Below are 13,833 nucleotides of genomic sequence, written 5' to 3' on the forward strand. Positions count from 1 at the left end.
TTAGTCTGCTTGGGAGGCCTCTTCCTCCGAGGAAGGGAAGAGCACCTCCCTGTTGGCCCTAGCCCCATCCACCAATGCCTGCAGGGCCACCTCTTCGAAGCGAGGAGCTGATCTGGGCCTCCCGCTTGTCATCTTTCCTGCAGGTCTCTCACACCAAATGGAGAAAGCTTGGCAGTCTGCAGAAGAAGCAAGGCTTGCTGTAGACCTTAAATGCAGCAGCAATGATGACGTCATCGGAGGCGACTTTCAGTCAGGAGAAACCCATTTGCCAAGGATTCCCACACGTTGGAAATCAATTGGACAATTAATTTAAAATTGCATCAATCTCCCACATCCATTTAGATTTGGGTGGATAACACGAAATGCAGGTAAGTCATTTAGGACTGAGATGAGGAGAAATTTCTTCACCCAGCGAGTGGTGAACCTGTGGAACTCTCTACCACAGAAGACAGTTGAGGCCAATTCATTAAATATATTCAAGAAAGGGTTAGATATATTTCTTAAGGCTAAGGGGATCAAGGGATATGGGGAGAAATCAGAGAGGTGTTACTGAATTTGGATGATCAGCCATGATCGCATTGAAAGGCTTGAGGGGCTAAATGGTCTACTCCTGCTCCTATCTTCTATGTTTCTACGTGTTGTCTGGAATTCTGACTACTGCACTACTTTGAACCTTGAATTCTTGAAAAGGAATGGGCTACACCTGTGGTACTCAAGACACGGCCATTTAATTGTGCACAATTAGCTGTAATGCCTCAAATATCAGGTATTACAAGCACGGCATGGGAGGATAAGAATTGCTGCAGTGTCTATAGGCATTCATCCCCACAAATAACCTGCTGGAATGACATTACTGCCAAGCTGCGAGTCACTTTAACATTGCTGTAAAAAGGGCAGATTAATGTTGTGGGACATGAAGTAAAAACAAGAAATGCAATAGAAACTTGTTGAAAAAATAAAGCACATATTAATTTGAAGTGTACTGAACTGCAAGAGTCGGTGTTGGTAGTAGGACCACCTGTATCCCTGGTTTGCATAAAGTCTGCCAATTAATTCTCAATGTCCTTATTAAAAAAAACTCAGTCAAGTCTGCTTCGAATTGCAAATGTGGTGATATTCCTGGTGTCCTCTTCAAGGTGGTCAAAGTAGCCCAAGTTGGCCCTGTACAAAGGCAAGAAGGAGAGACCAATATATTAAACTTTTCAGCATATTAACAAAGATTGAAAATACAACATTTTCAAATTTAGGAAAAAAACAAGCCTCGGAACCAGGAGCTCCACCCAGAAGCGAGGGGCGGGCTACTCCTCCTGTGACGCCCGCTCTTGCAGCGGGATTGAAGGCTGTGCCGATAGTGAGAGTTTTGTGTGTGTGTAATGCTCCGATGTCGGGGTTAAAGTTGAGAGGGCGGATATTTTGCAGTCCGGCAACATGGCGGAACCTCAGGTGCCGGTGCTGTTCTGCTTCTCGACGTTTTGCAGAGCCTCCGCCGTGCCGGCAGGCTCGGGCCACGAGCTGCTGATCCAGAAGTTCTTGGCGCTCTTCGGCGGCTTGATCGGCGTGCACCGAAAGTTCGTGATCCAGGTGCACTCGGCCGAGTGGGGCGAGTTCATCGACCTGCCCAAAGGGTTTGTGGTCAACGAGAGATGCAAACTCCGGCTGGTGTCTCTGCAAGTGCCGGTGAGCTTTAAGCGTTTGAGCTCATTCAAAACGCCGCAGCGCCAAACTCTTAAATCGCAGCGCCGTGTTGCCCAGCGGCGTCACTGGGCAAAGCCGTACTTCCATTCAGGTCTCGTCGGTTCAACTGTGTGCCGGATTAGCAGCAGCACCATGTGTGCTAGTGAAACGTCTTTGCAATGTTACAGTGAGGCAAATAATATACGCGCGCGTGTGTAGCAAGTACCACTTGTATCAACCGGTTATTGAATGTTGCAGTCTCAACCTTTCAGATGTGGCAAAAAAGCACGGCTGTGTGTCCAAAGTCGCACACTGTTCATTGATAGAGACGCGGTGGGGAGCAACTGATTCAGTTAAAGCATTTAGGACGAGTATTTTTTTGTGTGTATGTTAAATATATAAAGCTTATTTCAGTGCGCCTTCGTTATCTTGTAAATATAGTAATTTAGTATGGAAAGAGACCAATCCTTTTTAATCTTTTTTTTTCAAAATTCAAATACATGTGCTAGTTGTCAGTCGTTTATTTTTGTTGATGAAACAAAGTCTGCATCAAAATAAACATGATTACACTAAATTAAATATACTGTGCCATGTCCATACTTATGCTGGCCCTCATTTGACTGGTCTCTGCACAAAGGAACAAATGAATGATGCCAGATTTTGGTGGTACAATTCATTGCAAGCACATGAAGCTTCATTGAACCGAATGATTCTCCATTTAATATTTACATAATGTTTTTAAATGTTTGATTACTATGCCACCGATTCAGAATTTGTCTGTATATTTTATAGATGCACAGTTAAATACTGTAAGTTTTTGTTGGTTAACTTTGTTTGCAGGAACTGTTAATATTGTAGCCTATCACTAACAATACAATGCATTATTTAACATTTATTTAGCATCCATCCTGCACTTGTAGTATGGGCCGACTAGCTTCCTGCCCTGGAACCCGACCCAATTTCACAGGCTGCCCATGGTGCTGTGACAGATACGAAAGATTCACTGTTCCATCTGCCACTCCAGCTGATCTGGATTGAGGTGGAAGCAACTATTACTAGGTTACAGATGCTCTAGTGTGATGAATATAGTGTATATTTTTATTTAAAATGGAATATTTTTTTTTAAATGACTTGTATATTGAAATTAGAGGCCAAAGTTTTCTGGTTTCAGCTTTTAGATGTTTATTGATTCATGTGTTTAGAAATGCTTTTGATATTTTTATTGGTCCAGCCCTTATGTCTACTCCCAAAACAGAGACATAGGGCTGAATTTTGCTGGCGCTCAGAGTGCGGGTTTGGAGGCAAGTCCGCTGTCAAAATCCCAAAGATTGACAGCGGGTCGGTATCCTGCTGTAAACCCGCCTCCTTGTCAGTTTCCCAAGTGTCGGGTCTGTCATCCCTGAACAGACCCAACACCAAGCGGCAGGTCAGCCAATTTAGATTGTTAAAAGCTTATTAAAAGGTAGTTAAGAACCATTTCCCCATCTACTTACCATTTTACCAGGTTTTCAATGAGGTTCCCGGAAAGCGGCTATCACATCAGGTAAGTATGGGCTATAAAAGTCCCAGAGACCAGGTAAGGCCTCACAGCGTCGGCGGGAATCCTGAGCGGCAGAGCGGGGCTATAAAAGGCCCCAGAGACCAGGTAAGGCCTCACAGCGTCGGCGGGAATCTCGAGCGGCAGAGCGGGGCTATAAAAGGCCCCAGAGACCAGGTAAGGCCTCACAGCGTTGGCGGGAATCTCGAGCGGCAGAGCGGGGCTATAAAAGTCCCCAGAGACTAGGTAAGGCGTACCAGTCTCCAGTCTGGGAACTCGGAGGGAAGGAGAGAGGTAAAAAGTAATCCAAGTGTGACGTCACCAGAAAGCGGGTAAGTGACTGGTTGGTAAGTATTTCTCCCTTTTTAAGCTTAAATCTCTTTGGTTTATAGTTTCTAAGGTGTGATATTCACCATCTAGAATCGGGGCAGAGGGTATTTAAGAATAATATTAATAAATTTAATTAATTACATAGAATGGGAGATCAGGTGATGTGTTGCTGCTGCAATATGTGGGAGCTGGTGAACACCATTGATGCTCACAGTGATCATATTTGCAGTAAGTGTTGGCTGCTCGAGGAACTCCGGCTCCGTGTTGAAGAGCTGGAGTCCGAGCTTCAAACACTGAGACACATCAGGGAGGGGGAGAGTTACTTGGACTCTGTGTATCACGAGGTATTCACACCAATTAGATTAATTAATTCAGATGTAGTCCGTGGCCAGAGTCAGCATGGTGTGACTAGAAGTGAGGCAGGTACGGGGATCCAGGAGGTAGTGTTGGAGGAGCCGCAGCCCTTGCACTTGTCCAACAGGTTCGAGGCTCTTACTCCCTGTGAGGATGGGAACAGGGACTGCGGGGAGGATGAGCAACCTGACCACAGCACCGTGGAGCAGGGGGCCATTCAAGTGGGGGGAGTTAAAAGAAATGTTGTAGTGGTAGGGGATAGTATCGTTAGGGGGATAGATAGAGTTCTTTGCAGCCGAGAGCGAGAGTCCCGAAGGCTGTGTTGCCTGCCCGGTGCCAGGGTTAAGGACATCTCCTCTGGACTGGAGAGAAACTTGCAGTGGGAGGGGGAGGATCCAGTTGTCGTGGTCCATGTTGGTACCAACGACATAGATAGGACAAGGAAGGAGGTTCTGCTGAGGGAGTTTGAGCAGCTAGGGGCCAAATTAAAAAGCAGAACCACGAGGGTAATAATCTCTGAGCCACGAGCGAATTTGGCTAGGACAAATAAAATTAGAGAGTTAAATGCGTGGCTCAAAGACTGGTGTGGGAGAAATGGGTTTTGCTTCCTGGGACACTGGCACCAGTACTGGGGCAGGAGGGAGCTGTTCTGTTGGGACGGGCTTCACTTGGCCAGTGCTGGGACTAGAGTCCTGGCGGATCATATAACTAGGGCTGTAGAGAGGGCTTTAAACTAACTAGTGGGGGGGAGGTTCCTAGAGAGCAAATAATAAAAATGACAACAGAGAAGGTCATAGACTTAGGTAGCAGTGGGGAAATTAAAAACCAGAGCGTGTCAGGAAGGGGCAGAAGGTATGGAGTAAAAGGTAAAGTAATAAAAAGGGCAAAAGCAGGAACTAAGTGTCACAAAACATATTTGAAAGTTCTCTATCTGAATGCACGTAGCATTCGTAACAAAATAGATGAGTTAATGGCACAAATAACTACATATGGGTGTGATCTTGTGGCCATTACAGAAACATGGCTGCAGGGTGACAATGCCTGGGAATTAAACATACCAGGTTATTTAACGATCAGGAAGGACAGGCAGGAAGGAAGGAAGGGGAGGTGGGGTGGCTATGTTAATAAAGGAAGGAATCACTGTAATACAGAGAAATGATATTGGGTCAAAAGATCAGGATAATGAAACAGTTTGGGTGGAGGTAAGGAATAATAAGGGGAAAAAAACACTAGTGGGCATAGTCTATAGGCCTCCGAACAGTGGCAACTCTGTTGGACGGAGTACCAATCAGGAAATAGTTGAGGCTTGTAATAAGGGAACATCTATAATTATGGGGAATTTTAACTATCATATTATTTGGACAAATCAAATTGGGCAGGGCTGCCTTGAGGATGAGTTCATTGAGTGTATTAGGGATGGGTTTCTTGAGCAGTATGTAACTGAACCGACCAGGGGGCAAGCAACCTTAGATCTGGTCCTGTGTAACGAAACAGGATTAATTAAAAATGTCCTAGTAAAGGATCCCCTTGGAATGAGTGACCATAACATGGTTGAATTCCATATTCAATTAGAGGGTGAGAAGGTTGGATCTCAAACAAGCGTGCTAAGCTTGAATAAAGGAGACTATGAAGGTATGAGAGCGGAATTGAGTAGAGTGGATTGGGAAAATAGATTAGAGGGAAAGACGATACATGATCAGTGGTGTACATTTAAGGAGTTATTTTACAGCTTCCAAAAAAAAAAATATTCCACTGAGAAGAAAAGGGTGTAAAAGAAAAGACAGCCATCCATGGCTAAGTAAAGAAATTAAGGATAGTATTCGACTAAAAACAAGGGCATATAAGGTAGCCAAATCTAGTGGGAGGATAGAGGATTGGGAAAACTTTAAAAGACAGCAAAAAATAACAAAAAGATTGATTAAGAAAGGGAAGATAGATTCTGAAAGTAAATTAGCAAAAAAAATAAAAACAGATAGTAAGAGTTTTTATAGTTATATAAAAAGAAAAAGGGTGGCTAAAGTAAATGTTGGTCCCTTAGCGGATGAGACCGGGAAATTAATGGTGGGAAATATGGAGATGGCAAAAACACAATGAATATTTTACATCAGTCTTTACAGTAGAAGACACTAAGAATATCCCAACACTGGACAAGCAGGGGGGGGGAGGAGATAAACACAATCAAAATCACTAAGGAAGTGGTACTCGGTAAAATAATGGGACTCAAGGCAGATAAATCACCTGGACCTGATGGCTTACATCCTAGGGTCTTGAGGGAAGTGGCGGTAGGGATTGTGGATGCATTGGTAATAATTTTCCAAAACTCCCTGGACTCGGCAAAGGTCCCGGCAGACTGGAAAACTGCAAATGTAACACCCTTATTTAAAAAGGGCAGTAGACCGAAGGCTGGAAACTATAGACCGGTTAGCCTAACATCTGTGGTAGGTAAAATTTTGGAGTCCATTATTAAGGAGACAGTAACAGGACATTTGGATAATCATAATTTAATAGGACAAAGTCAGCATGGTTTTATGAAGGGGAAGTCATGTTTGACAAATTTGCTGGAGTTCTTTGAGGAAGTAACGTACAGGGTGGATAAAGGGGAACCAGTGGACGTAGTGTATTTAGACTTCCAAAAGGCATTTGACAAGGTGCCACACAAAAGATTATTGCTTAAGATAAAAAATCACGGGATTGGGGGTAATATTCTGGCATGGATAGAGGATTGGCTATCTAACAGAAGGCAGAGAGTTGGGATAAATGGTTCATTCTCAGACTGGCAATCAGTAACTAGTGGTGTTCTGCAGGGCTCCGTGCTGGGTCCCCAACTCTTTACAATCTATATTAACGATTTGGAGGAGGAGACCGAGTGTAAGATATCAAAGTTTGCAGATGATACTAAGATGGGAGGGAAAGTAGTGAGTGAGGAGGACATAAAAAACCTGCAAGGGGACATAGACGGGCTAAGTAAGTGGGCAGAGATTTGGCAGATGGAATACAATACTGGAAAGTGTGAGGTTATGCACTTTGGCAGGAAAAATCGTAGAGCAAGTTATTATCTTAATGGCAAGAAACTGGAAAGTACTGAAGTACAAAGGGATCTGGGGGTCCTGGTGCACGAAATTCAAAAGGTTAGTATGCAGGTGCAGCAAGTGATTAAGAAGGCCAATGGAATGTTGGCTTTCATTGCTAGGGGGATAGAATATAAAAATAGGGAGGTATTGCTTCAGTTGTACAAGGTATTGGTGAGACCGCACCTGGAATACTGCGTACAGTTTTGGTGTCCATACTTAAGAAAGGACATACTTGCTCTCGAGTCAGTACAAAGAAGGTTCACTCGGTTAATCCCGGGGATGAGGGGATGGACATATGAGGAGAGGTTGAGTAGATTGGGACTCTACTCATTGGAGTTCAGAAGAATGAGAGGCGATCTTATTGAAACATATAAGATTGTGAAGGGGTTGGATCGGGTGGATGCGGGGAGGATGTTCCCGATGATGGGTGAAACTAGAACTAGGGGGCATAGTCTTAGAATAAGGGGCTGCTCTTTCAAAACTGAGATGAGGAGGAACTACTTCACTCAGAGGGTGGTAGGTCCATGGAATATGCTGCCCCAAAAAGCTGTAGAAGCTACATTATTACATAAATTTAAAACAGAAATAGACAGTTTCCTAGAAGTAAAGGGAATTAAGGGTTACGGGGAGCGGGCAGGAATTTGGACATGAGTCTAGGTTCGGATCGGTCATGGCCCTGTGGGTAGCGGAGCGGGCCCAGGGGCCGTGTAGCCTGATCCTGCTCCTATTTCGTGTGTCTAATTCTGTTAGATTCAGGAGATGGTTCTGTGATAGTGGATTGGCGGTTAGGATCAGATCAGCCATGATCTTATTGAATGGCGGAGCAGGCTCGAGGGGCCGACTGGCCTACTCCTGCTCCTATTTCTTATGTTCTTATGTTGGGTTCTCAATGACTGTGGATTGCTGTGACTAGGTGAAAGCTGCAAAAGTGGTATAAAACCTACCATTTCACAGCTGGTCACTTCCCAATCTTGGAAGCTGGAGCATTAATGATTTGGAACCTGCTTTTGAAGTGTTTGGAGTAATCTCTCTATCCACTGTCACCTCCTTGGAACAACCTATCTCAACATTGACAGATTAATTCTGTCATCTCGTCCTCACCTGCCATCTATTCCATCAGCATTGGTGCCCTTGAAAAAATCTCACCTTGGTCCTCAGAATCCCAACACGATCAGCCCCAACACCAGCATCACCGGGCACACCAGCAGCACCAACATCCACACCAACCTTCTCCGCAATCAACTGGTGCTGCACAGGACACAGGGCATCATCCCCCGTGCACATTGCTGCCCGGGACACCACTGATGGCTTCACCTTGTCCAGATTTGCTTCACTGATTTGGTCCTACAGGCAGAGTTTAGAGAGCTAGGAGAGAGATTAAAAAGCAGGACCTCAAAGGTAGTAATCTCCGGATTACTCCCAGTGCCACGTGCTAGCGAGTACAGGAATAGGAGGATAGAACAGATCAATGGGTGGCTGGAGAGATGGTGCAGGAGGGAGGGCTTTAGATTCCTGAGGCATTGGGACCATTTCTGGGGAAGGTGGGAACTGTACAAGTCGGACGGGTTACACCTCAACAGAGCCGGGACCAATATTCTCGCGGGGAGGTTTGCTAGTGCTGTTGGGGAGGGTTTAAACTAACTTGACGGGGATGGGCACCAGCATATAGGAGTCGAAAAGAGGAATAAGGTGCATAGAGGAGTGAGTGTTTTGGATAGTACTAGGGAAGAAAATAGTACTAGAGGCGGAAGTAGTATATTAGATAGGAGCAGACTAAGAAAGACTACAAAAAATTCAAAAATGGGTTTAGAATGCATGTACATAAACGCACAAAGTGTGGTGAATGAGGTTGGTGAGCTACAAGCACAATTATCCGTATGGCAATATGATATGGCAATAACGGAAACGTGGCTTAAAAACGGTGAAGACTGGGCACTTAATATTCAAGGCTACAAGGTGTTCAGAAAAGATTGGGAAGGAAAAAAGGGAGGTGGGGTGGCAGTGCTGATTAAGGAAGATGTAGTGTTGGAAAGGGCGGATGTTCTTGAGGGCACAAGGACAGAATCCATTTGGTTAGAGTTGAGGAGCAAAAAGGGTATGATCACGCTATTGGGGGTATTCTATAGGCCTCCAAATAGTGAGAGGGAGGTAGAGGAGCACATCTGCAGGGAAATCGCAGAGATATTCAAGAGCTATAGAGTGGTGATATTGGGGGACTTTAATTCCCAAATATCGATTGGGATAATGTTAGGGTAAAGGGAAAGGAGCGGGAGGAATTTCTGAAATGTGTTCAGGAGAATTTCCTTGACCAATATGTTCTTGGCCCAACTAGGAAGGAGGCATTGTTGGATCTGGTGCTGGGGAATGAGGTGGGCCAGGTCGACCAAGTGTCTGTGGGAGAACACTTGGGTATGAGTGATCATCGTATCATAAGATTTAGATTAGCAATGGAGAGGTGCAAGGAACAATCTAGAGTGGAACTTCTAAACTGGAATAGGGCTAACTTCAATGGGATTCGAAAAGATCTAGCCAGGGTTAAATGGAACCAAAGACTGTCAGTAAAAACTGTAACGGAACAATGGGTGATCTTTAAGGAGGAGATGTTCCAAGTACAGGCTAGGTACATTCCAACAAGAGGGAAGGGTAAGGGAACCAAAGCAAGGGTTCCTTGGATGACGAGGGAGATAGAGAAGATGATGAAACAAAAAAAGAGGGTGTATGATGAATGTCAGGTGAATTCTTCAAGGGAGAACCAGACCAAATACAATAAGTTGAGAGGGGAAGTGAAGATGAAAAGAAGATTGGCAAAGAGAGAATATGAGAGTAGAATGACGGTTAACATAAATGGGAACCCAAAAATGTTCTACCGGCGTGTAAACAGTAAGCGGGTAGTAAAAGGCGGGGTGGGGCCTATTAGGGACAAAGAAGGTGATATATGCTTAGAGGCGCAGGGCAAGGCTAGAATACTCAATGAGTACTTTGTATTGGTGTTTACTAAAGAGGTGTATGCTGACAAAATATCGGTAGAAGTGGAAAAGGTAGAAGCAATGGAAGAGGTGAAAATTGATAGACAGGATGTACTAGAAAGGCTGGGTATGCTTAGAGTGGAAAAATCACCTGGTCCAGACGGCTTGCATCCCAGGTTGCTAAGGGAATTGGGGGAGCAGATAGCGGAAGGGCTTGCCATAATTTTCCAATCTTCCCTAGATGCGTGGGAGGTGCCTGAGGATTGGAAAGTGGCAAATGTGACACCATTGTTCAAGAAAGGGTGTGAGGACAATCCTAGTAACTACAGGTCCGTCAGTTTAACATCAGTGGTGGGTAAAGTTTTAGAAACCATAATCGAGGAAAAAATGAATGGGCACTTGGAGAGGTTTAAGCTAATTAAGGAGAGCCAACACGGATTTGTAAAAGGCAGATCGTGTTTGACTAATCTAATTGAATTTTTTGATGAAGTAACAGAGAGGGTTGATGAAGGGAATGCAATGGATGTTGTCTACATGGATTTTCAGAAGACATTTAACATTTATTACATAGAAGGCTGGTTAACAAAATTCAGGCTCATGGAATAGGTGGGTCAGTGGCAGATTGGATATGGAATTGGCTTAAGGACAGAAAACAGCGAGTTGTGGTAAATGGCTGTTTCCTCAAACTGGAGGATGGTAGACACTGGTGTTCCCCAAGGGTCAGTGCTGGGGCCACTGCTTTTTTGATGTATATAAATGACCTGGATATTGGAATAGAGTAGAATTTCTAAATATGCCGATGACACCAAACTTGGGGGTGTGGCAAACAGTGAGGATGATACCAATCGACTGCAACAGGACAGGCTAGCAGAATGGGCAGACAAGCGGCAGATGGAATTTAATACAGAGAAGTGTGAGGTGATTCATTTTGGCAGAAGGAACAGGGAGAGGCAATATACACTTAACGGCACAGTTTTAAAGAGTGTGCAGGGACAGAGGGACCTGGGAGTTAATGTGCATAAGTCCCTGAAGGTGGCAGGACGTATTGAGAGATTGGTTAACAAAGCATATGGGATCTTGGGCTTCATAAAGAGAGGCATTGGGCTGGAGTTTGATTCTGGAGGCGTGTAGGAGGTGGGACTACAACTTTCAGGGTTGTAGTCCTGCCTCCATCAAGTTGTGGCCAACCCACACGATTTTCACTTGATTGACCTTGTTGAGCCTGCCCAGTGGGCTCAGCAGGCCAATTAAGGGCCACCCGGCAACAGGTGACGTCACAGATTGACATTTCATCTGTCAAGAGCTTTTGACAGATGAAATATCAGCATTTGACAGCTCTTTGAAGCTGTCAAACACTGACAGTCTACTCCAAGCTAATTCCTTCCTCTCAGGCTGATTTAGAGATCTCTCCAGAACAGAAAGCTGAATGCTGCAACTTTTGACAGCTCGCGACCATTCTGCTTACTGTGCCGGTGAGATGAGGGACTCCTGAGACCTGAAGGAAAGAAGGCTGTAAAGGTAAGAAAAGGTAAGTAAAACTTCTTTAAACACTTTACACACACCAAACACACTTGCCTCTTCACTCATGCACCCATCACTCACCTGAACACCGGACATCTCGAACCCTCCAAGTCCTTCAGCCCGACGGTCCGCCTTCCTAACTTGGCGTTGTTTGGAGCCGTTGGGAATCCCACACTTCAGGAATAAAAATAGGGATTAGGCTAAAAACTGTCTTTTTAATACCTGTTATCAGGCAGTTAATTGGCACTAATCCCCTTTCCGCCTTGGGGAGGCAGGTCCCAGCACAGGTCGGGTATCCGCCTCCTTTGAAACTAGCATGGAGACGGGTTGCGGGTGGGATGGGTTCGTGCCCCCCGATTTCGAGATTTTAACCCCCCACATGCCTCCAATCCCGCCTCCAGGGCCCAATGAAAATCCTGCCCATTGAGTACAAAATTAGAGATGTTATGCTGAACCTTTTATAAAGACCTGGTTAGGCCACAACTGGAGTATTGCGTCCAGTTCTGGTCACCACACTTTAGGAAGGATGTGAAGGCCCTTGAGAGGGTGCAGAGGAGAGATTTACCAGAATGGTTCTGGGGATGAGGGATCTTAGCTACAAGGACAGGTTGGAGAAGCTGGATTTATTTTCATTAGAGCAAAGGAGGTTGAGGGGTGATTTGATGAGAGGTGTACAAGATTATGATGGGTTTGGATAGGCTAGACAGGGAAAGGCTGTTCCCACTAGTTGATGGAACAAGGACTTGGGGACACTGATTTAAGATTTTGGGCAAGAGATACAGGGGGGAGGTGAGGGAAAACTTTTTTACGCAGCGAGTGGTGAGGACCTGGAGTTCGCTGCTGACGGAAGTGGTGGAAGTGGAGACACTCAAATGGCCCAGAAATTCGGGTCGGGGGCTTCCCGCGGGTGTAAGCCCCTGACCTGCACTTACCTTGTGCGCCGGCCGTTGAGCTGTGGGCCCCCGTGGAATTCCGATCCAGGGCCTGCTCCAGCTGCCGGCGCGCAGTGCTTGCGTATCCCAGGGGCGCAGTTAGTTCGATGTGTCCCCTGGGATCACGTGGGCCATGGGAAGCCAATCGGAGCAGGGAATGCTTCATTCATAAAATTGACAGGAAGAGCTGTCAAAACTTATAAATACTACGGCCCCAAAACATCACTAAATCTTCAAATAAATTTTTTTAAAAGTCACATTTTTAAAATAAACTATAAATTACATGAAATAACTATTTTAAACAATTTAAATTTTTGAAAAAAATAATTTTATTTTCTAACGGGGCTAAAAATAAACTTACCTTGCTTTAAAGTATTTAAAAATAATAAACCTGTGGAAAAAATGTTTTAATTTTAATTAATTCACCACTTATCTTGTAAAAAACAGGCCTTACGCCTGCTTTTTAAATGTGTAACTTCTGCAGACTTACCTTCCCGGGAAAACCTGTATTTAAAAAAAAAAAAAACCTAAGTTCGATGCGCACGCGCAGCCTCTCCTGCGCACGCGTTCGAATTCTGAACCCCTTTCAGGGGAACGGAAGTGCCGGTTTCCCGCGCATGCGCAGTGCATACAGGAAACTGGCACTTCCATTGGGCCTACGGGTGAGTACCCCGTGCGTACTCGCCCGTGGAGACCCGAATTTCTGGGCCAATGTTTTCACTGGGTAGGCACTTGAGGGAAATAAACTTGCAGGGCTATGGGGATAGAGCGGGGGAGTGGGACTGACTGGATTGTTCTAGAGAGCCGGCACGGACTCGATGGGCCGAATGGCCTCCTTCTGTGCCGTATGACTCTCTGACTTAACACTGGCTGCCACATGATGCACCAAGTTGGCACCACCCCACTCCAGCACCATAGAGCATCCCAAAATGTCGAAGGCATTCCTTTCTCACTCATCACCATTGCGGGGTGGGGACGGGCATGTTCTCTTTCACCATTCACTGGAACTCACCAAGACACTTTCAAAGGTGCACACACATCTGTCCAAGAAGGCAAAGTGATTTCAACACATTAACAGAAAGTTTACACGAACATTGGCTAAAACACCCAAGTGCCTACCCTTTGTGTGTTGTTAGTTGGTATGATTGGACTAGGATAAGGGGGAGTGTGAGATGGAGAAGTGATAATGTAGATAGAGGGGGATACAAGGTAAGTTGGTGTGAGTAAGCATGTGTAGGAGTAGGGTAGGGAAGGCAGCGTGATGGGGATGTGATGAGTGGCACAGCAGGATGAGGTTGAGTGTGGCTTTGCAGTAACATTCCGTGATCTACTGAAATTGAAAGGTTTGCTCCACTGCAGCCTGGTCCTCCCTGATGACATCCCTGCTTGTGTTCTCCCTGTGCAATAAGCATATGGAGGGAGTCATGGGCAAGTCTGGGTGCAGCCGT

General features: G+C 45.3%; 1 protein-coding gene across 2 annotated transcripts in view; it reads left to right on the top strand.

Moving 5' to 3' along the window:
* Positions 1-1,095: 1,095 nt before the first annotated feature.
* The window catches only part of isoc1 (isochorismatase domain containing 1), a 45,693-nt gene continuing 32,955 nt past the window's right edge, over positions 1,096-13,833 (top strand). For both annotated transcript variants that reach the window (XM_085984436.1, XM_085984440.1), the window contains exon 1: positions 1,096-1,677. In XM_085984436.1, coding sequence (XP_085840562.1) covers positions 1,429-1,677 — 249 coding nt within the window. In that variant the 5' untranslated portion in view covers positions 1,096-1,428. The remainder of the gene's footprint in view (positions 1,678-13,833) is intronic.

Source organism: Somniosus microcephalus, chromosome 1 (genome assembly GCF_052327205.1).
Source record: "Somniosus microcephalus isolate GS21.2 chromosome 1, FLI_Smic_1.0, whole genome shotgun sequence".
Classification (NCBI taxonomy): domain Eukaryota; kingdom Metazoa; phylum Chordata; class Chondrichthyes; order Squaliformes; family Somniosidae; genus Somniosus; species Somniosus microcephalus.